The 23462-nt window shown below is 38.0% G+C and overlaps 1 protein-coding gene and 1 long non-coding RNA gene across 2 annotated transcripts in view; one reads left to right on the top strand and one right to left on the bottom strand.

Annotated features, from left to right (window-relative positions):
- Positions 1-17563, top strand: part of LOC112133086 (uncharacterized) — a 146245-nt gene extending 128682 nt beyond the window's left edge. Inside the window, exons 2-5 of the long non-coding RNA XR_010139777.1 lie at positions 10542-10739; positions 11443-11736; positions 15238-15285; positions 15783-17563. This is a non-coding gene — a long non-coding RNA (uncharacterized LOC112133086). The remainder of the gene's footprint in view (positions 1-10541; positions 10740-11442; positions 11737-15237; positions 15286-15782) is intronic.
- Positions 696-11641, bottom strand: IL21 (interleukin 21). Its single transcript, XM_002815116.5, has 5 exons — positions 11419-11641; positions 11276-11311; positions 6275-6430; positions 3436-3513; positions 696-3345 (listed from the first exon to the last, which is right to left on the bottom strand). Exons 1-5 carry the CDS (start codon positions 11584-11586, stop codon positions 3295-3297), a joined length of 489 nt encoding a protein of 162 aa, XP_002815162.1. The 5' UTR covers positions 11587-11641; the 3' UTR covers positions 696-3294.
- Positions 17564-23462: the final 5899 nt, after the last annotated feature.

Genomic DNA, 23462 nt, shown 5'->3' on the forward strand with positions numbered 1-23462 from the left:
GGAGGGGTTAAGGCCTAGCTTCAGAGTCTCAGGACAGACACAGTAGAAGTAGGGCAGTTTGAGAGCTAAAAAACTAGCAGTCGATGGTTTTATATTTACATATATAAATCTTTACATAGATTTCTGAGAGAAAGGGGTCCCAGGTGATAAAGTCTGGGACATAGTCATGGCAGCGGACCACAGGATGGGGTAAAAAGATGCAGGTGCTCAGAACTGAGGAGGCTAAGGTTCTGAGACACTGCAGTGCTGGTGGAATTTTCCCTGTGGGCACTGAAGTCACCCAGATGATGGCAGACGTTGGATTTGAGAGAAGGAGCATCCTCAGTCCCCAGTGAACATGGAGGAGTGGCCAGGAAATGACAATCATTAGTAAGAAGAGGACAGAAAAGCTAGATAGGATAAACTTGAACGCAGGAGAGAATTTTGTGCAAGAGTGTAGGTGCAGTGGTGGCAGTGGGCATTGGGAAGAATATCTCTAACTCCTCCTGAATGTGCCATACATTTGGGAGGGCTGCAAAGGAGGTGATATCCTTGAGGCAGAGACAGGATCCATTTCAGTGAGAACAGATGAGAAGAGAAGATCATCTTTACCATGTACATGTAAAAACTATATGCTCCCAGAGACTAAGGATAATCTTTTATTTTCAGTCAGGACTATTGAATTAAGGGTTTCCAGGGAATCACAAAGACGGTTGTACTGAGCGGGTAGTATTTAATATGATCAGGTCTTAAATAAGAAGCCATAAACATGAACATTTAAAATCAAATATATAATAAATAATTATTAAGTTATAAACTACATAGTTCATATTAGCTAAATTCTCAGATGCATATGTAAATACAACAGAGCAATAATATAGAATAATAATGCTACAATTTTATACAAGTGTCCCAAGAAGACACTTTGAACTAAAATAATAAAGATCATGATTAATTTTCCCTGAACTCTCATGACCTACAGTAATGTTTCCTTTTCTCCCTTCCTTCCTTCCTTCCTTTTTTTTCTTGGAATATGTCCCTTGTTGCTGCAGTGAGTGTTGCTACAAATGTTATTGAAATAATATTGAGCAACTGAACATCAGTCTCAGTAGAAAGTTTTACTCAGAAGTATGATCAGATGTTTCTGTAAGAATACCCAGAACTTTAAGAGACTCATAGACATTTAAAGCTTTAAAAAAGAAAGAATAGACATTAGAGATTGAGTCCAGCACTTTCATTCTACAGATAAAGAAATAGAAACCCAAAGAGTTTAAACAGTGACCACTATTTCATAGTCAACAAAATTTCATGTCTCCTGTATTACTGTCCATAGGTGAACAGTTATATTTATGGGTTATCTTTATATTCCTTTTAAGAACTGGCCGTCTTGAACATAGAGTAGTGAAGATGGAGCTGTTCAAGTCTCACTGCTTCATCTTGTTTATTCCAATGCATTGCCTTTCCTGGAGTGCTGGTGGGTTTAACTCTGGTTAAACAGCAGAGTTTATCTGGGTGTTTAAACTCTGTTTAATGAAGGCTCTTAGCCAAACCCTCATTAAATTATTTTTACTTTTAAGATAGAGACCCTGATCAAAATAATTGGAACAGAAATTTTTAACAATAAACATGCCAAAAGAAATACATTATTTTAAATATAAAATACAATATCCAAGAAGTTAATAGCTATAAATTCAGAAACAAGAAATACAGATTCCATCTTTCTCACTATCTTTGTGCCTGCTTCCACATTTTGTCACAACCCGGGCTGGCGTATTTGAAACTGAGGCACATTTTAGATATATGTTATCATCATCAGGCACATAATTCCTTTGTAATACATATTCTAAAATGTTAAAAGAGAGTACCTTGTTTCTGATGATAAAACTTTTTTTCTTTTTTCTGAGTCTACTTGCTGATGATAAAACATTTCATTGAGATTTGATTAAATAATTCTCAATATATCTTTTAGAACTGTAGGTTAAGTCTGTATTTGTTTTAAGCACATAATTTTTCTTCTCAGAGCATAAAACATTTCTCATCCCACATCCTCTTGCATACTCACAACTATTTTAACAATAAGAGATTCTCAAATAGCTTATACCATTCTAGCGAACATTTTATTTTTCTAGAGTTTTTAACTTCACGTTTAAACAAGCTGTGCTGGAGTTGATATGAAATGGCAGTTAGAGTAGCTTGCTTGTTTTTACTACCCAAGTTTGAAAGATTGGAATGCTTATGCGAAGTCTGTTTTCAACTTGGACAGGAGTCCTGGCCTCTTGGTTTGTCTCCTGATTTTTAAATTATATAGGCGATTGAATTTGTCTTATCCAAAGTATAGTAACTATAAGTGTCCAAAATGTTAAACATGTTTTGAAATTTTGTCAAAGCAGAAGTTTCATCTTAAAAAGAAGGAAGAAAAGAAAGGAAGGAAGAAAGAAGGAGATAAATATTTGGAGTTATTAGCTTGCTCATAATATGATCATTATAACAGTTTGAGAAGAAAGCTACAATACTTTTAAAACTATGTTTGGTTCCAGAAGACAACCTGGCATATGTCCCTCTGTAGGTTTAAATTGCCATTTCCACAAGCTTAAAATGTTAGCTTATAAGGGGACTGGGGGCTGGAGGAAGGTAATATTAAATCCACTTCTTAATACTCTATTGCCACTGACTAAGAGTCTATTCCATAAATACATTCATATCTATAGTATTTAAATATTTTTATAAACCCCAATAAAGAAGTAAGGCTTTTATAGCCATCTAGTATCCCCCGGTGCATAAATAAATTACATATTTATATGTTAGACATTCTGAGATTTAAAAAACTATTCAGATATAAGTTTTTAAACACTCAGTTTTCATTTCCTTAAAAGAATAAAGATGTCAACTTTTCATTTTGCTTTTATATATTTTGCTTCTCTGCTTCTATATTATCAGCTGGAATGAAGGTATATATGTTTTAAGTTATGATCATAATAGACCTCATTCTGGTGGTAATCAAGCTCAAGGTTAATATAAAATCAATAGATGTCAAAACTATATTTTTGGTTAAAAATTTTAGCCTTCTCCTTCAACCAAGAAATGTCAAAGTTGGGCAGTGAGATAAAGTAAAAACTTCAGAAGTCATAGAAATCAATAACATAGGAAATCAGACTATTGTATAGTGATTATGGGGAAATAATCCTGACTTTGCACACTTATGAGTTTTTTTTTCCCATCGCTAATATATTGTACTCCTCCACTTGGAATACAAAGAAATGAGTTTCACTGCTATATTAGAGTATGTAACATAGTGTCCAACTGCAAGTTAGATCCTCAGGAATCTTCACTTCCGTGTGTTCTAGAGGACAGATGCTGATGAATCATCTGTGGAAATAGTATACCATGAGTAACTAAGAAGCGAATCTGGATAGGTAAAGATAAAGCAGAAAATCAAATGAAACTTAAGGTAGATACCTTTTGGAGAAGTGATTTGAATCTTTCTAGGAATTCTTTGGGTGGTTTTTTCTCATAAGAATCACATGAAGGGCATGTCTAGAAATCAATGAAAAAGTAACAGTCTTCTTTAAAATTTTTTTCGTAATAAAATGTTTCTTAAAATTTTTTTTCATTAAAAACATAAATTATGTTCACTGAAAAACATTCGAGAAGTACATAAAACCGTTTGGAAAGTGACAGTGGAAAAAGTCCTTGTAATCCCATTCCCAGAGATAGGAATCCCACTGCAATGTTTTAATGTATATTCTCTCTGTGTTTTGGGTATTTTTAATTATTATTGTGCATTTACATTATTTATACCAGTTGGTGATTTGCTTTTTTTTTCCACACTTAACATATCACAGGATTTCCCAAGTGTTAAATAGTCTTCAAAAATATGACATGTAGTGGTTGTTCTGTATTCCAACATAGGATGCAACTATTACTATTTTTGGACCCAAAGGTTGCATCTAACTTTTTTTTTTTTTTTTTTTTTTTTTGAGACAGTCTTGCTCTGTCACCCAGGCTGGAGTGCAGTGGCACGATCTCCACTCACTGCAACTTCCACCTCCTGGGTTCAAGCAATTATCCTGCCTTAGCCTCCCAGGTAGCTGGGATTACAGGCACGCACGACCATGCCTGGCTAATTTTTGTATTTTTAGTAGAGACAGGGTTTCACCATGTTGGCCAAGCTGGCCTCAAACTCCTGATCTCAGGTGATCCACCTGCCTCAGCCTCCCAAAGTACTGGGAATACAGGCATGAGCCACCACACCCAACCGTATCTGACTTTTTACTTTTGTCTACATTACTCCAAAGAACATCTCTGTAAATAATTTTTCATATATATCTTTGCTTATTTGATATATTCCTAGAAGTAGAATTACTAAATTAAAGGGATAAAAAATTTTAAGGCTTTGATGTCATTATAAAGGGTTTTACCTCTCTTCACTTGGAGCGTTCTTATTATTATAGGGTATTGTTTAAAATGTTTAATTGGAAAAAACAGGATTTCCTTGTTTTAACTTGCATTTATGTGATTACTAGGGAGATTGAACAGTTTTTCATATATGGATTGCTCACTTACATTTTTAAAAAACTTTCTTAGTTTATGCTCTTTGTCTTTATTCCTATTTAGACACCAAACACCAAGCCATTCCTTGGTAGTTAGCATCTCAATGCCAGTGTGATGTTGTAGTAAGAGTATTTCACTAAAAGATAGTAGATATACGTTCTAATTCTCATTCTGACACTATTTATGGAACTTGGGACTAGTGACTTAACTCCTTTGTAGATCTCGCTTTCCTCATCTATAAGATGAACATGCTTAACTGGAGAGGTCTAAGTTTAGCTCCAAAGCTACCACTTCATGAGTTTCAAAAATATGTTCAGCTCGTTTCTTTCTGAAGAAAGATTTAGAGGGATATTTTTCACATGGTCACCAGGCCAAGCAATCAAAGGAAATAAGAATAATTTTTGATAATACAATTAACATTTCATTTGAATCACGTGGAATTTTTTTGGAGGCAAAAGAACTAATTTAAAAAAATTGAGGCTGGGTGGGATGGCTAACACCTGTAATCCCAAGCACTTTGGGAGGCGGGAGGCCGAGGCGGGCAGATCACCTGAGGTCAGGAGTTCGAGACCAACCTGACCAACATGGTGAAACCCCGGCACTACTAAAAGTACAAAAATTAGCCAGTTGTGATGGTGTGCGCCTGTAGTTCCAGCTACTTGGGAGGCTGAGGCAGGAGAATCGCTTGAACCGGGAGGCGGAAGCTGCGGTGAGCCAAGACCTTGCCGCTGCACTCCAGCATGGGCGACAGACTGAGACTCTGTCTCAAAAAAAAAAAATTTTTTTTTGAGAGTAATTTATTTTATGTATTTTCCTGCTGGCTTTAATCTTTTAATTACTCATGTTCTTTGGTCTCTGCATTGCTCATGAGTTGGCATATACAAGAGGATCTCAGGGCTCCTAAAAGCTAGGGACTGTTAAAATTCCCCAGCCGAGTAATGAGGCCTGCCTATTTCAATTCAATACTGACTCTGCTAATGTACAGGATAGTAATATGATTTAAGAGAGGAGGCAAAGTTTAAGATTTGCCCTAGTCTCTTGTAGGCTCTTTTCTTGTTAGAAAGCTAGGATCTAACTCCTGTTAATAAGAATACAAGTTATCTGTGACCATATGAGAGGAAATAGTTCTTAACTCCAAAATCACAGTTGGATTCTCTGCCTAATGACTTCCTCACCTTGAGAAGCTATATTAACGTATTCCAGCTGCCAAGGACTACTAGGAAATTATAACTGGGTTTTTGAATACTTTCAAGTCTGTGGGCTTAAAAGAGTGACCCTACTTCTTAAAATGCACCATGTATAGGCCAGGCGCGGTGGCTCACGCCTGTAATCCCCACACTTTGGGAGGCCAAGTCGGGCGGATCACGGGGTCAGGAGATGGAGACCATCCTGGCTAACATGGTGAAACCCTGTCTTTACTAAAAATACAAAAAATTAGCCAGGCATGGTGGCAGGCACCTGTAGTCCCAGCTACTCAGGAGGCTGAGGTGGGAAGAGAATGGCGTGAAACCGGGAGGTGGATCTTGCGGTGAGCAGAGATCACGCCACTGCACTCCAGCCTGGGTGACAGAGCAAGACTCCGTCTTAAAAAAAAAAAAAAAAAAAAATGCACCATGTATAATTAGGCATAACTATAGGTAACGAAGACACCAGCAGCTCTGGCTACAGGTGTGTGTGTGTTTATGTAATGCAAGATATATAGTTTATAAGTACAAATAAGAGAGATGACAAATGACAATCTTACTAGTCTGTGTTTCTGTCTTCTCCCTGCATTTGTGGAAGGTGGTTTCCTCTTCAGCTTTTTAATTGATACATTGATTATCCTTTCATTGTTTCCTGTATTTGCTGACTTTAGTTGGGCCTTCTGAAAACAGGAAAAAGCTGACCACTCACAGTTTGTCTGAAAGATAAACAATTTATATATATGTTAACAAACATTATTCAGAAAGTGAAAGATAGCTTTCCCATTCCTCTATTTCTATCTCTTCTGCAATGTCGTGCATTACATCATTTCAACAGATGAGTGAGGTATGATTTCACCTCCTACTTAATCTTTGGGATGGGAAAAAGGGACAATCCTCTGCCTCGCAGATAAGAGAGAAAGGAATCTCACTTCTTCACAATGCTTTATTCCTGATGCTATACAGAGGACCATTTTGATGTCTGGGTGGTGGACAAGACCTTTGTGTTTTATAAGGGAGAGTTAGTTCGGTTTAGGAGCACATTTGCTGAATTATGAGGCTCTAAAACTTACACTGTGACTAGTGGCAACTTTGGGTAAATTATGTCATAGTCTGATGAAGAATATTTTTCATTTGTTTGTAGTTTCTATAATGTATCTATCATGACATGTCTTGAGCAGCATTTTATTCTGTACAGCGCCAGGCATAGTGTCTTGCCAGTTAATGATCAACATATATTTGTGAAGTTAACAGATGAAGAAAATGAATTAAAGCCCCTCCTTTGGAGAAAGGAAATGGGTACCTCCCTCTGATAGCATATTTTACATCTAAGATTCAATATACTTGCCATAGATCACACATGACTTTTCTAAAACCCTTTTCATACTCCCAGCTCAGTTAGGGTAGGATTCTGCCTGAATCAAGCAGTTGAGGAACAGTTTGAGGCTTGCCCAACCAATGAGAGGGAAGGTCATTTCTTAGAAGGTAAGAGTAGGGTCTCAGAGAATGGAGGAGTGGATAAAATAAGCATCAAACACATCTCTTGGTTTGGAAAAATAACTAATGACTAACAAGCCAAAAGCTTAGCCATCAAACTGGAAAGGAAATGGAATTTACTGGAAGAACCAAATATATACTGACTTGGTGAAAAATTTTAATGCTGATCCAAAAGCTTATATCCAGGTTACTTGTATCCAACTTACTTTTTTCTTTCATCAAACGTGTGTATGTGATGCTATTTTCCCCCTGAAGTTGCTGTATTTTCATTTCACTAATGCATATGGAAGCTACTACCTTATAACCAGAAGCCTCAGTCCCTCCCAGTCTCTACAAAGGCAGGCCTATACGTAACAATATTACCTGAATCTGCTTATGGACAATCAGCTGAACACAGCATCTGGCCTGCTTTGCATTTTCCAACCCATATGCTTACCCAATATGAATGTTGATTAATAACATGCATCTCTAAGACACAAACCTATCAGGTTTGCTTTGCATATATAGCCACAAGCCGAGAAGCAGCTTATCTGGTTTCCTTATATCAAGGCAGATTGCCTCTCATAAGGGCAAGGTGGTGTCCTTTCCATATGTTTGCCAAAATGCTTATTTAATAGAAACTATTTATAAATGTTCAATATAGCACTTTTTTTTCCTTGAAAACCACACGTTCATGTTTGTTGAAGTTTTTTCTTTTCTCTTCTTTTTGACCACAACCGGCTTAACTTACTGGAAAAAATAATATTCATATTTAAAGAGGTAAATTTTCCAGCTGAAACTGAAAATACTGACTGCTTCATCCGTGATGATCTGAAAAACCAGCATTTCTCACAGAGGCTCATTTTGCTGAGTTAACATTTATATGTGTATGCTGAAAGAAAATTAGGTTCCAAAGAAGTAGAGGGGCCCTGCCAGCCAAATGAACTCCCTTGAGATAATATTGCCAGGAATGGTCAGTACCGGTACTCAAAGCACTGAAATTGTAAAACTACAATTTCAGTTGTAAAAACAACTGAAAATCTTTTCTGAAAGCCTTTGAATGGCACCTGGACACTGACGCCCGTATTGATGGGGCTGTGCTTCCTCTCCCACCCTTCCTTGTTTACCTGTGTTAACAGACATGGGCTTTTGTTTTCTTTTGTTCTGCAAGCAGCAGAGCTGTGTCTGGCAGTATGTGGTCCAGGATAAATAACTGCCGGAATTGGCTTTATATGCACATCAAAGGCAGCCTCAGAAGAGGAAAAGAAGTGGAGGGCTGTCGCCACTAAACTGCCTTAAGGATGTATTGAGAAGGAGAGTGAAAAGATTAACCTTGATTTAGGCAGCCTCAGGTGCCCTATCACTCAGGAGTCTACAGGATGCCCAAGTCCATATTTAGCACCATCTGGAAGCATGAACATTGCTTTCCTTTGCTATGCCTTGGTGACAATAGACTCCAAAGGCAAGGCTTTGTTTCCCTCATGCTTTAACATATGAGAACATGAGGAGTTTTCTGCTGCTACATTAGTTTTGCAGACTAGAAGGAGCGGTAGTGAAGTCAAAAGCAAGAATTAACAAACCATGCCTCTTCAGCTGAAGAACAAGTTAAGTGCTGCTTTTGCCAGGAGTCACACTTGGCTTTGTTGTTTTGCAATTAAATTTTTGAAATTTTTTACCTCCTTAGGGCTTTTTTTTTTCTTTTGTAGAAACAGGATGTCTCACTATTTTGCCCAGGTTGTTCTCAAACTCTTGACCTCAAGCAATCCTCTAACCTTGGCTTCCCAAAGGGATTACAGGCATTGGGATTATAGGCAGGAGCCACATTACCCAGCTGAGGCCTATTTTTACATTTTTTTCCTTTTGCAAAGAAAGCCCTGGCCATTCACACTAAGAAGTCTTGCTAATTGGGCAAGACTACCTTTGACCTGGCCGGGCGCGGTGGCTCACGCCTGTCATCCCAGCACTTTGGGAGGCCAAGGCAGGTGGATCACGAGGTCAAGAGATTGAGACCATCCTGGCCAACATGGTGAAACCCCGTCTCTACTAAAAAATACAAAAATTAGCTGGGTGTGGTGGCGTGCGCCTGTAGTCCCAGCTACTCGGGAGGCTGAGGCAGGAGAATTGCTTGAACCTGGGAGGCGGAGGTTGCAGTGAGCCGAGATCGCGCCACTGCACTCCAGCCTGGCAACAGAGCGAGACTCCATCTCAAAAAAAAAAAGATTACCTTCGTCCTACACACAAACTAGGTTTATATGAGGGTTTCTCAATGGTGATACCACTGATATTTGGGGCTAGATAATTCTTTGTTGTCAGGGCTGTCTTGTGCATTCTAGAATGTTTAGTACCTGACATCTACCTACTAGATGCCAGTAGCACCCCCATTTCTACCTCCAGGTGTGACAACTAGAAATTTTTCCAGCCAATGCCAAATGTTTTCTGGGGTACAAAAATCACCACCAGTTGAGAACCACTGGTTATATGATCAGACAGAAAGAAAAAGAGAAAAAGAAGGATGCCTGGCTAGGCCAATTAGAGATCTTAGATAATTACTATATGCATGCAACATTAGATGGTTTTATTTTCATTAAACTTTTAAATCTTTTAAAATCTCTTACAGACTCTACTTTGAAGCTAGCTTGATATAATGCTAATGTGACCTTGAACGATTTCTTTCTTCCTGAGTTTGCCTACTAGTATAGCTTAAAGATCCAAGTTACACTATTACTCATTTATATCATAGCCAGCATTGCTTGATCATATTATCAGATAGATATAGTATCACGGAGACAAAATCCTCTCATTATGATGTAAGATAAAAAATATCTTTCATTAACAACACATCTAAAGGAAGTACCCATTGGACCAACTCAAGTTAGAAGGTGGAATCTCTTTCCTATTTCTTATTTTGCAAGTTATAGACTACAGCCAGGAAACTCTGGAAAGAACTCTAACCATAACAGTTAAACAAGTTGCATGAGATGCCAGAAATGTATGTTTTGATAATTAGGCACATTGATTAAGAAGTATTTTCAGTTATTGGAAAAGTCTTTCCAATAAGCTGAATGTGCTACTTTCATTTTAGATGCTGCTTATTAGAAAAGGACCTAGTAAATGAGAGTGTTTGGGTTCAGAGCTAGAGAGTGAATTTTAGAGAAAAGCAATAGTTGTGACTCATTCACTTTCTAAACTTTTACACATAGTCATTTACGATAATTGTTTTCTTTGCAATGTATCTTCTTAAGTCTCCCCCTTTGTAGTGTCCTAATTACTGGTAGCACTTTTAGTTATTCTAATTTATGCAATTAAAGGTCTGTGACAATGAAAACATTTCCCCAATTGCATTTATACTCTCAGGATACCAGACCAAAAGATCAGAACGTAGAAGTTACTGGAGAAAAAGATCAGCGGACAGCACACTTGAACTACATGCCAGGCCTCTTCTTCTTGGAACTCTAATGGATTTAAATGGCTTAAGAGACGGGATGAATTGTTGAAAATGGTTCTTTCAAAAGACCTCACGGAAGGCCAAAGACAAGACTCACTGAGGCCAAGGTATATGTGAATTATATTCTAAAGGACGGCTTTGATTTCCACACCACCATTTCTCCATGCTGTCCCTGTAATCTAATTCTTTCTTTCTTTCTTTTTTAAGTTTGTTATTAAAAGGTTAATTCTGCTTCCTATTGTATGTATCTATGTTTCTTCAGTAGGATAACAAAGAGGGCTCAAAAGCCTTCGTGCCCTAGGGCTCTTAAAGAGTAACTAGCTGTGCATTGTTCAGAAACTGATCAGAGTATAGATTTTGTTTCTAGTTTTGTTATTCTGTCTCAGCAATACTACTTAGGAGTACTCTTAGAGATTGTTGAAGATAAACATAGTTTATGAGGAATATAATATAGCATTTTTTTAGTTGGTTTTTGATAAATCAATGAATTTAACCAAAATATAAATAAATATTTCATCAATTATTAGACCGCTAACTTCATTAAAATTCAGTATACTCGTATATAATCATGCTAATGTCTTTCTTATTGGACTTAAAAACTTATGTCCAATGTATTTTCAGAAATAAATTCAACTGGTCTTACCTCTACATCTTCTGGAGCTGGCAGAAATTCAGGGACCTAGAGCAAAAGAAAATTTGTTCTGAGTTATTTTTATAAGCCAAACCCTCGTTTTATATTAATTGAAAAGTATGATTTAGATTTTGTTGTGACAAGTATAGTCTTACCAAGTCATTCACATAATTTTTCAGCTGATCAACAATATCTATAAGTTGACGCATTCTAATCATGTGGCGATCTTGACCTTGGGAGCTTGATTTGTGGACCAGTGTCCCCAAGAAGATGACCATCAGACAGATGACAATCCTCTCCATGTTGCCAGGACTGGATCTCATAAGTACCAACAGTAGAGCTAGACCTTGGTCTCGTTTTCACTTCAGCTTGACTGAGAACAGGTTGTCAGTTAAGCTACCTATTTATTCATCCTTCAGGGAGAGGTAAAGCCCTCCCATTGCAGCCTGGAAATCTTTGTAAAATGGATGAATGTGAGTAACTCTTTTTTCTTTTCCACTGGCTAGGTATACGTGTGCATGTGCTAATGTGTGGGGGCAGGGATTGATGGAGTCAACGAAATGTGCCCCATCTGCATCTTTGACAGGAAAAAGAGAGAATGGGTGAATTCCAATTTTCAGCATGAATCAAGAAGTATGTATAATAAACAGTAGGTACTACAAGGCTTCAAAAAAGTAAACAAAAACACTTTGATCTTTTTTTCTCGGCCTCCCCTGGCATCTTACCTGTTCTCTCTGACAGTCATAAGGGCACTTTGATAATGAGTAAGATGGCAACATGTGCTTTCATGCAGGACTTTTTCTTATGGTAATAACTATGTCTTTTGACTAAAATCATCCAGTATTCCATCATAAAAGTAGGAGGAGAGGCTACCTTTTAGGAAATTTTAAATAAAGAGGTATTTTCCAAATTAGCAAGAATATTTTAGGTTCTTACTAAGTTTCAAGGGTTTAAAATAGAATTTGCTTCCAACTGTTCACCAAAGCATCTTTACTAAGCATTTATTTTGGCTTCTGTCATGTTATTTAACAATCTGATTTATTAATATCACAAATGATTCTAAGGGACTTGATAGAAAATCTATCCTTCCCAATAAAGATCTTACTCTACCATCATTTTAAAAATTATCTGATGTCCATCTCTTGTATATAATGCATCAATTAAATGAGCCAAACTTGCTAATGCTCATTCTTGTCCAAACCAAAAATATTTCCAAACAGCAAAATAAAATATACCCATAAATGATTCGTTTTCTCTTAGGGTAGTGTTACTTATTTCTGTTAGATACTATTTCCTCTGGGTGTGAGCAACACATTTCTAACTGCATCTGTGACCAGGTAGAGGTTAATTAAAGATCCAAAGCCCAGAAATGGTTTTATCATCCTCCTTTCTTCTGCTTCTCTTGTCCCTGAGACTCTTTTAACCCATTTGAGAAAGTTGAATATAATATTCTAGCTAGAGAGTCATGTACCATATAAGACCATAGGTCTTATAAGTGAAACTCTTGACTATAGATTTTATTCATTCATTCATTCATTCATTTCGTTGCATACTTTAGAATACCATACTTTATTCTAGACTGTTATGTAGCCAACATAAATTGGAGTTTTGACTTGATTTGCTCTGAAGTTGACTGTAATCTTTTTATTATGGAATATCTATTCAAGAGTATACAGGTTTGGCCTTACACAGTAGATAAGAGTTCATACAACATGATCAAGAATTCCTCTGTGTAATAGTTAAATTCTATATGACAAGATTCTGTGCAAACTTATGAATGCATGTGGACTAAGGGTTGCCACTTGGTGCCTCCACATTGCCTGTATGGTCTTTGTACATGCACTCCTTATCCACCTAAACAGATGTGCATCTCCTTGAAGACACTAACGACGGTGGTTAGGAGGTCAATTTCTAAAGCTTGAGTTCAAATCAAGGTCCTAACAATTAATAGCACATATGATCCTGTGTGTGTAATTGCAAAAGAAGGCAAGTACAGAATCTAATCATAGGGTTGTGATAAGGCTTAAATGAGACATTCCAAGTAAAAGGGCTAAGTACAGCACATAACATCCCAGGAGGTTTGCTTGCTGATCGTGGATGAGGATGAAGGGGAGAACTTAAAGAAGCCTAGGGGAGGCTAAACTGATCAGAGAAGGAAGAGAATGGACAGATCAGTGTTCAGCCAAAATACACTTGTGTGGTTGTACTGGTGGTTTAAAAAAAAAAAAGTCAAATATCTTTCATACTGCCTAGAGAGAACCATTGCTCCTGGCCCTGGAGTGCCTCACCACTATGTTAGACAACCCAGTCCCTCCCTGAGACATCCTAGCCCTCTCCATAATCCATCCACCAGTACATCAGGGGTCTCAGAGTCTTGCTCCAGCACTATGACCAGAGGGCTTTCTGAAAGTCAGAATTTCTGCCTTAAGTGGCACATCAGTTGTTAAGCATTTTTGGATATCATCTCTGGTGTGATAGACTTACCAAGGGCCCAAAGACATCCATGCCCTAATCCCTGGAACCTGTGAAAATGTTACCTTACAAGACAAAGGGGACTTCGCAGATGTGAAAAAATTAAAAGATTTTTTACATGAGAGGATTATCCTAGATTATCCCATGGGCCCAGTGCAATCACAGGAGCCTTTATAAGAGGAAGGCAGGAGAGTCAAAGTAAAAGAAGGAGCTGTTGTTTCAGAAGTAGAGGCTGGAGTGATGCAGGGCCAGAAGCCAAGGAATACAGATGGCTTCTAGAGTCTGGGAAAAGTAAGAAACAAATTATTCCCTGGAGCCTTCAGAAAGAATGCAGCCCTGCCAAAAACACCTTGACTTTAGTCCCATAAAGCTCATTTTGAGTTATTGCTTCTGACCTTCAGAAATGTAAGATAATAAATTTATGCTGTTTTGTTCTTACCTGAATAGATACACATCTCCTTGAAGTGTTTGCAGTAATTTGTTACAGCAGCAATAGAAATGTAACATACATAGGTATGGAATTTTTAATCTCAGGGAAAATGGCAGGAAAAGAAGGAAAGAGAGGAAAGGGTGATAACAAAAGACCCAGCAAAGGTTGGAATTTTGTTGGGCTTTTGGGAGGTGCAGGTAGAGGGTATAAGGAAGTGTGGACAAAAGAGGGAGGTAAGATTAGTGTAGTTGCCACATGGTATGGGCCCTCAGGGATAAAAATGTATAATGAGGATGTTCCAGGAAGTCTTGTGTGTATTGTAACAACTCCTCCCTAGCCCTGAGAAAACTTCACTCAGGATTCACAGCATCATTTAAAGTTATGGATCCCGATTTGCATTTCATTTGAATTTATCACTATATGGAGATGAACCTTAGGGTGGGAGCAAGGAGGCCCAAAAGTATTTGAGTCACTAGGGCAAAGTAAGTTAGTCACTGCTCAGAAATATTAACGTTATTGCTACCTTTACAGTATCATTTCTTTGGGGTTTTAAGGGCTGCTTACTCTTTAAATTATAATTATTTTTATAATCTAGATACAATCAGTCCTGCTATAAGGCTCATCTTGAAAATGATAATTTATTCCAATGGGGTTAATATATCAAGGAACAATTTGAGTATAACAAGAACTTTGTGTTTCTTTATGTTTAATTTCATCTGCAAGAGATGCTAGGTGAATGCAGAAAACTGCATCCAGCTGAACTGAGCCATGTAGGAATACATAAGATATCCTCACACCTCTGACAGCCACCAGCATCCTCAGTTCACTGCATGTATAATGAGCCACACCTATCTACATCTGGTGTCACAATTTTCCATCCCAGAGAACTCTCCTTCGCCATGTCTCAATAACTCACAAACTGTAACGCTTCCAACACCCACCTCCATGAACAAACTTCAAGTCCTTTTCTAGGTGAAACAATGTGTTTATTCTATTATTTATGTATTTCTTAACCATTTAGCATGCCTAAAACAGCTATCTTTTTAAATTAGGTTGCTATCTTCTTTTTCAGTGTCACCGATGAAGTTTTTGAATGCTGTGCTCCTAATCTCACTTTCCTGTAAGCATGTGATTTTTGATTCTATGATTTTGTATAGTGCAGTGATTTTTAGAAACACATGGGTCACATTATAGCAGAACTCACTGTATTTTGTCTCAAAGTGTCACACTTAAGCCCCAACGGCGACTACTTATATCCAGGCAGTAAACAAGACTAGAATATAGAATTTATTCTTAAGGCGGGGAATAAAAGGGAAGGGAAGAGAAAGGGAAGAGGAAGGGAGAGACAATGAAAAACAATTTGTCATTTCTACACATGGCCCATCTGAGTTATTAAAAAACCCCAGTGTCCATTTCTTCCTTGATCCTTTCCTGTTAGCACATGGGGACTTAGCTTGGCATCTGTGGATTTCCTGGGTTCCATACATGTGTTTCAGAGATCCTCTAACCTCCTGAAATTATTTGCAAAATTTTGTATTTATATTGTGAGCAAAAGAAAACCTTAAGTTTCATCAAATTCTCAATGGAAATGTCATGCAACTGCTGTTTATTTTCCAGCCTCCAGAGACTTCAGTGAAGGGTGATGCAAACCGTGTTTCTTCAGCATGTGAGCACCGTCAGGCATGAGTGTGGCAGCTCCAGAATGTCTATACCGGAGTGGCTGAGAGTCAGCAACTTGACTGGAAGCTACACTTGAATAGCAAACAAACCACTTTTACTTAGCTTCCATGTCTATTTGGTACCTTGGAGTAGAGTGATGAGTTTTACTAGATGTGGACTTTCCAGGAATATAACCAATGTCGTCACCGTGAAAGTATGAAACTTTAGTCATTTACCCAAGGGGATTCATGGACATATAGTAAGAATTTTCTTTAATGGACTGTGTTTATAGAACACCTGGTTAGGGCAGAAATGAGGCCAGGGAACTAAAGGGGTAGAAGTCTGAAGGGGAATGGTTTTGCATGGGAAAGCTGTGCCAGGTCTAAAACTGGGCTGAACACTATTTGTCCCCAACTCCCTGGCCCGGTCCTCATAGTTCTTTCTGTGATCCCTGTGTGGTGAATATTCCTTTTCTGCTTTCACTGGCTTTGGCCCCTCATGGATAGAATTAGATGTTCTGCATGGCAAACTGTGGGAAGAGAGGCCTCCAGTGTTTAGAGTGATATTATCATGTGTACCACTACTATTATACATACTAAAGATATTCAGACAGGTGGCTTGTCTCTGGGCTTTATATAGATCTCTGTCAAACTAGAAGAAAAATGTCACTAAAATAATTCAAGACAATTTTTGTACTTTCCAACAATGTTCAGGTAACAGCTGAAAATATTCTCACTTATTTGACTTGAGGAAGAAAATTCGAACAAGGAAAATCATCAAGGTTTTGCTAAAGTCCCTTCTGTAAAATCTTCCTTAAGGAAGTTTAAACACTCCTATTCTCTCTTCTCTGATTCTTTTGAACTCACTGCATGTATTGATATCACTGACTTGGTTTCTTTTCTAGAATATATGTAAAAGTAAGAGTGTGTATGTATAACCCATTATGTACATAACAAGAACAGTTCTTTCCAGTATTCACATTTCATGATTCTAGATCACTACTGTGCATTCTAAGAAGGTCAGGGACTCATGGAGACCAAAGGGTCAATCCTGGTCATTGTTGTCTTACGAGAGAAAAACAAGAGCCTTCTCGGGCCCCGTGTTCTCTAGCTCTTGATGTGGCCTCTTTGGTATCACTGGCAGCCCCACAGTCTGGTGGTCAGTGTGTCGCAGCAGAGAGTCACTCACTGATGCTGCTTATCCAGAGCACCTTTTCTGTGGGGAATGGGGGCCTCTATTCTGCTAGTAGACTCAGGTGTGTCACTCTGTGATACTTTTAAGACGGGGTTCATTGAGGACAGGTCTCTTTGCTGACATTCACACAAAGTCATTGTTTGGAAGCACAGTCCTGCTTTTGAAATGCTGGGTCTGGAGGAGTTCCAGCAGCAGCCACATGGGCCGTCTCCTCAGATCTTGGCTCCAACATGGGATACTCAGCAGTGAGGCTAGAGATCAGATGTCCTTCATTTCTTGACCACTAAGCCTAGAGGATGGAGAGAAAGAACTGGAACATCTGCACTCTTCAACCTGAGTCCAATCCAACTCCATACCACAAGATGAGACAAGTTCCACCAGCCTCTCCAGCCTCCTGTCTAATATGATCAGAGAAATCCTCTTCTCTCTGGACTCAAGGCCCATCCCTGTTTCCTTCCCTAGGGCGACAGGTGGCTATAGCACCCTTTGTCTTGGCCGTGCAGCCACCAACACACAACCATAAAAATAAAGTGGTCCAATTGTTAGCCTTCGCTGTGTCCTGTGTCCTCTTCCCAAGAGATCTGTGGAACCTTCATTTATCACCTGAATGGGAGCCTCCTCCCCATGCTTTCCCAGGGGGCAGCCATAGGACCTCACAGAGAGGTTACTGTGTATCACTCTAGACTCTTTTCCTATATACATAGAACAATAAAGGAATAGATAGGGACACACAGACACTTAAGGAAATAGAATTATATATGGAGATAGAAACATAAAAATAAATAGCACAGACATATAGATATAGAAAACTGGTATTTTTACATAAAAACTTAATCTCACCATATGTAGTCTATAACTTTTTTTTTCACTCAACCTATGTTAGGGACAGCAGTTCATACAGGATTCACACACAGGGATATCTCATTAGATTAATATTCCATTGTATGGCAGTACCACAATTTATCCATTCATAATCCTACTGATAAACATTTAGATTGTTTCCAGTTTTTATCCACTGCAAACAATGCTGCAATGAACATCCTTAGACATATAGATCTCTAAGCGTATGTAAAATATATTCTTTTAATGTTGTATTTTAAAATACATGTCTTGAATTTCACTTCCTGAGTGGAAAGATACTTTGAAAAATTTTATAGAAACTGCCAAATTTCCCTCTGACATGCCATACCAGTTTATACTCCCAACAACATAGAGTTTCTTTTCCTCCCCAACTCTCATTAATACTTTATGTTATGAATATTTTAAATATCTACCAACATATTGGGGCAAAAATAGTATCCTCTCATTGGTTTGTCTTTCCTTGATCAATAGATAGATCTGGTATATTTTCATCAGTGTGTTTATTTTTCCACAAATAGTCTGATTCATATTATTTGCCCATTTATTCATTTGTTTCTTATTTACTTATAAAGGCTCTTCTTCTAGTAAAGATATGTTAAACATGTAGAAATTATTTTCTCTGTGGTATCCTTTGCCCTGCTGAGGTTTTGAGCTTTCATGTTATTGTGTCTGAGAATCTTATGTTTTATGTCATGGACCCTAGTTTAATAGAAAGGGTGTCTCACCTAACAAAACAATAAATGGCAGTAATTAATTTAGTGTTCCTTTTGGTTGAAGAATTCTAATGCCAAGGAGTCATGGTTAATTCAGGAGCGCTTTTAAATGAATTTGCATTTCATTTGTCACAAGATTAGCTACATACTTCTTTGAAATATAATAATACATTTATGATTGGAAGTGATTTAGTCAGTTTACAGGCAATGTCCTTCCTGTGCAGCAGTGAATTCATGAGCCCTGTGAACATCATTATTTTAGAAAAAGGATTGGATATAATATATACTTCTTATATATAGAGAGATCCAATCATATACCACATTCGGGAGTGGGGAGGACAAGGGACCATGGAATCCTGAAATGGCATCTGAGCCATCAAAAGTCAGTGTGCTCACTACAGTTTCAGTGCTGAATGTTTTATTTTACTTCAGTTCTTTAAATATGGTTTCTCCATATACAGGGTGTATGGTAGTTCTAAAAATGTGAACGACTAATTAGCAAAGTGCAGACCAGGAAAACACAGACTCTGTGAGATTTACCAAATTGGCTCCAAGACTACCCTGAAGTCACCCTTTAAACTGAGAAATAGTTATATCTGATAGACTCTGTTGCTGCTAATAAAGGGAAATGGGATGGCTCTTTCTGAAAAAAGACTTTGGGCCAATCGAAAAGATAATATTGATGATTATTCTAGCAAACACTTTTGTATCTAAGTGGTTTATAGACATAATCTCATTTAAAGCAACAACCATGAGAAATAGGTATTTTGAGTGTGCCTCTTTACTACTGAAGCATAAAGAAGATAAGTAAGACATTGAAGTGATTGGAGGAACTACCTCCAGAGCCTGACGACTTCTCTCTACAGCAGGGAACTGCCTCCATTGCTGATGTTGGATTAAACAGAACAGCCTGTGCAGTTAGTTCATGAGATTCCATAAAGGGACTGGACCTTCATGAAGACGTTCCTGACATGGGTTTGGGGTAAGAAGGAGAGTCTGCAAAATTATTGTTGATAATATCTATAATTTAAATGTATATCTTTTCTTGGTTAATTAAATAAAATAATCAGCTCCCCATCTGGGCCAGAATATCCAATTGCTTCTCTTTCATTGACTTTAACTAGTGACAACCTGGTCCAGTGTAAGACCTAATAATAATTTTCCAGTGTTTTATATCCATAAAAGAAGAGAGAAAGAAATGAATAAACTTCTGCCGTCATTTGGGTCTTGAATAGCATAGACAAAATCAATCAGGAAATCAGTTATCTTGACAACAAGAAAGGGCAAAAATATGACTTAGTTATTTACATTTACTTAATTATTTTTCATTTTCTATGTTTTTCAAGCCTTTTCATTGTTATGAGAACATCGAAACACTCACCTTTTGCTCCGTTTAGCTCTCAGAACTTTAAAATACACACCAAGGGGGATATCAGTGCAAAAGAAGAAGGAAAACCAGGAATACAAAAGAAACATGCTTGTAACAAGAATCAACTAAAAGTAAATTTTCATGAAATTAAGAGATAGATGGTTCAATGATTTTGGATATCGGCAGTTAAGTCATCACAGGTCAGATTAACGTATTTAGTCAAAGCTGTTCTGTCATCAGTATCTGCATCAACCGGAAGCTTTAATGACATGACAGGGATGAGGGACTCTCTGGCCCTTGACTTGACTTATCCAGCTCTCAGAACCACTGTTCTGGTCATTGCTACTGTGTTCAGAGAATTATTTTTAATGGCGCTGGTGTTCAGGTCTGCATTTAGAAATGTTTACATTTAGGTATTAGAAATGTCAGGATTACAGAGGCTGAGGAAGGTCAACAGTAATCGTTAAGAATGAGGACTGCTAGCAGCCACCACCCAAGGGAGCCGCAGACCTGGCAAAGCTCTGCTTGTCTGCCTCCCTCTCCCTTCGTCTCCCTCCTGCTTCCTCTCTGGGTCTCTCTATTCCTCCTTCCTCTTTTGTTGCTCATTCCTCCCAGATTTCTTCTCCTCTTCTCTTTCCTTCACTTTTTTTCTTCCACTTTGTTTCATATTCAAATCTGCATACCATGAAACTAAAACATATTTTAATTGTAATTGTTTTATTAAATAAACCTTTCTAGCCTCTAAATAGTTGTTTAAAATAAAACAAATTGAATACTATAATCTCTCTAAGGACTAGAAAGAGGCTCTTTTAAATGACTTTTGGTATTTGATCTTTGGGTTTTTTTTTTTTCCTCCCTTGAATCAATGATCCTGTGCAGAAAAACAAATAACACTGTTTGACTTCTTCTAATTTATGGAAATATAAGTGAAGGAAAACTTTTATAAAGAGACAATATCTGCTTAGTATCTAGGAGAAAGATGATTTGGGAATATCCTGCTTACTTTCTGAATCCCTAAAGAGCAATTTTATTTTAGAAAACATTCTCTTACCTGTTGTCAATTGTTCTCTGTGTCAAAGCTCTCTGAGTTTCCACAACCGTGGGCTTCTGTGGAAACTGCCTTCAGTTAGCTCCTATTGTACACTGCACATAACTCATCCCAAGCCTGAGTTATTCACATATACACAAATCCAGCAGGCACCATCAGAGAAGAAACACTTTACACAATTTGTGTGGGATACTGAATAGAGTAATTCTATTTTCATTTATCTGCTAAGCTATATGTGAAGAATCCAGGAAAAGAAAGTTATGTTTCCCATAAGCTCATAATGGATACACAAAAATAGTTAAATTGGGCCAGGCGTGGTGGCTCACACCTGTAATCCCAGCACTTTGGGATTTGAGGCTGAGGTGGGCAGATCACCTGAGGTCGGGAGTTCGAGACCAGCCTGACCAACATGGAGAAACCCTGTCTCTACTAAAAATACAAAAAGTTAGTCGGGTGCGGTAGTACATGCCTGTAATCCCAGCTACTCAGGAGGCTGAGGCAGGAGAATTGATTGAACCCGGAAAGTGGAGGTTGTGGTGAGCTGAGATTGTGCCATTGTACTCCGGGCTGGGTGATAAGAGCAAAACTCTGTCTCAAAAAAATAAAAATAGTTAAATTGAATCTGTTATTGGGTGGAGGCTTCCTGAGATGGAGCTCAAGGAGAGTTTCAAGAAGAAGACATTAGAATAAAAAGTCCTTGAGAGCAGAAAGCTTTATATGGAATAAAATTTCAACACCCTTCATGTTGTGTCTTCTGCGAGCATTACACTAAATCTGGGAAGGGTCATGAGGTGACCTGACTGAGATGAAAATATGGTCTCAGTTATGTTAGATAGATTGGAAGGAGTTTGGAGACCAAAGTGGAGGAAAGCAAGAAAAGTATAATAGAAAATGTGGCTGTGTAATGCACATATTAAGTACTAAATGATTCAGCCCAATAAGGTGAAATATGACAAAGTTTGGAGTAATTAACAAACACCTGTAGGCGTGTTGGGAGACTCATGATCTTACTATGACAACAAGGTGAGATGACTGCCCTGAAAGGACTCTTGGTGGGGTTTCCCTGCAGGTAAAGGGGAGGAAAGATGATAGGCAGAGCTTTGTGCTCCTCCAGCCCTGCTTCAACTAGAACAAATCCTTTTATCTGTTTTACACTTCGGGTCCTATGTAAGATTTCATTTGGAAAAACATGTTTCCCTGCTAGGAAAAAAAAAAAATTAAAGGTGACTAATCTAGCCCCCTATTTACAGAGGCCCAGAACAGTGGCATGACCTGCCCAGTCAAACTCAACAAGGATGTGCTCCAGGTGTTCTTCCTCAGATGAAGAATCCATATCGTGGCCCACAGGAGGCTTGACAAGCCCACTTTTACCCTGTTGCCCATGGGTTGCTAATAGATAATCTCAGTTGGCATCTATTGGACACATCCTATTGTGCCAGGCACTATTCTTAATTTTGTACTTAGATATTTTTTAGCTATTACTATATGTCATCTATTCGTGGACATTATATTCATAAATTAATATTTCTGAAACCAGCTGCCTCTTACAATCAATGGCAATGTAGATTCAATGAAGTACCATAAACCTAAGCCTCACATTTGTGAGGTAGCTACTATTGTCATCCACTTTAGAGATGAGAAACTGGAGACACAGAGAGATGAGGAAACCTGCCCAAGGTCACACTTATAAATGGTGATGGGATAGCTACTGCTAAGACACGAAGATTGCTACTGGCACGGTGATACAGTGGCCTAGGATGATTTCTGTTAGTGTTAGGAATGGACGTGATTAATGCGGGAACTGTGGGGAGGGTGGCAGAAAATCACTGGCATTGTATAAAATGAAGAGCACCTTGTTGGCAATGGGAAGCCTAAGACTCACATATCTGTATGTTTTCTATAAACTCTGCTCACTCTGACTAACTCCTTTATTCACAGGAAAAACTATCAGTCTTTAATGAAAAAGCAAGAAACTTTGACTTTAAATGATATATGTAAGTCCATTAAAACTTTCTTGCAAATAGCAGGGATGAACTCATTAAATGTTAGTTCCCTGCCTTTTTTCAGAAATTGAGAAAAAGCTTTCTTGTGGATCACACTTTTTTAAAAAATGTGATAGTAGTGGCTACTATCGCTGATGATAGAAAGTAAGCTTTGGGGAATGTGGTGGTTAGAACTTTGACAGTCCCAGCCAATTTCTAAATAGATTTATAACGTGAAATAATTTTCCTAGCTACACAAAAGATAAGAAAAACATTTTTGGCAAAAGAAGAGTATCTATAATTGTTTAAGCTCGCTGGAATATCATGGTGGAGGGGAGCGGTGAAGGTAATTTAAATTAATTGCTAAGGTCAGGTGCAGAATGTCTTAATTGCAAGAAAGGTGAATAAGAACAAGACCAACAGGGGAGCTTAGTGTACTTCCGCTTTGTGTGTGTATATGAGGTGGGGAAA

This window comes from Pongo abelii, chromosome 3 (assembly GCF_028885655.2).
Source record: "Pongo abelii isolate AG06213 chromosome 3, NHGRI_mPonAbe1-v2.0_pri, whole genome shotgun sequence".
Lineage (NCBI taxonomy): Eukaryota > Metazoa > Chordata > Mammalia > Primates > Hominidae > Pongo > Pongo abelii.

Coding starts and splice junctions, on each gene's coding strand:
- IL21 (XM_002815116.5), bottom strand. CDS start 11,586: ATGAGATCCAGTCCTGGCAACATGGAGAGGATTGTCATCTGTCTGATG. Junction 11,312..11,418: donor AAAATTATGTGAATGACTTG/GTAAGACTATAC, acceptor CTTTTGCTCTAG/GTCCCTGAATTTCTGCCAGC. Junction 3,514..6,274: donor GAAGACAGAAACACAGACTA/GTAAGATTGTCA, acceptor ATTGATTTCTAG/ACATGCCCTTCATGTGATTC.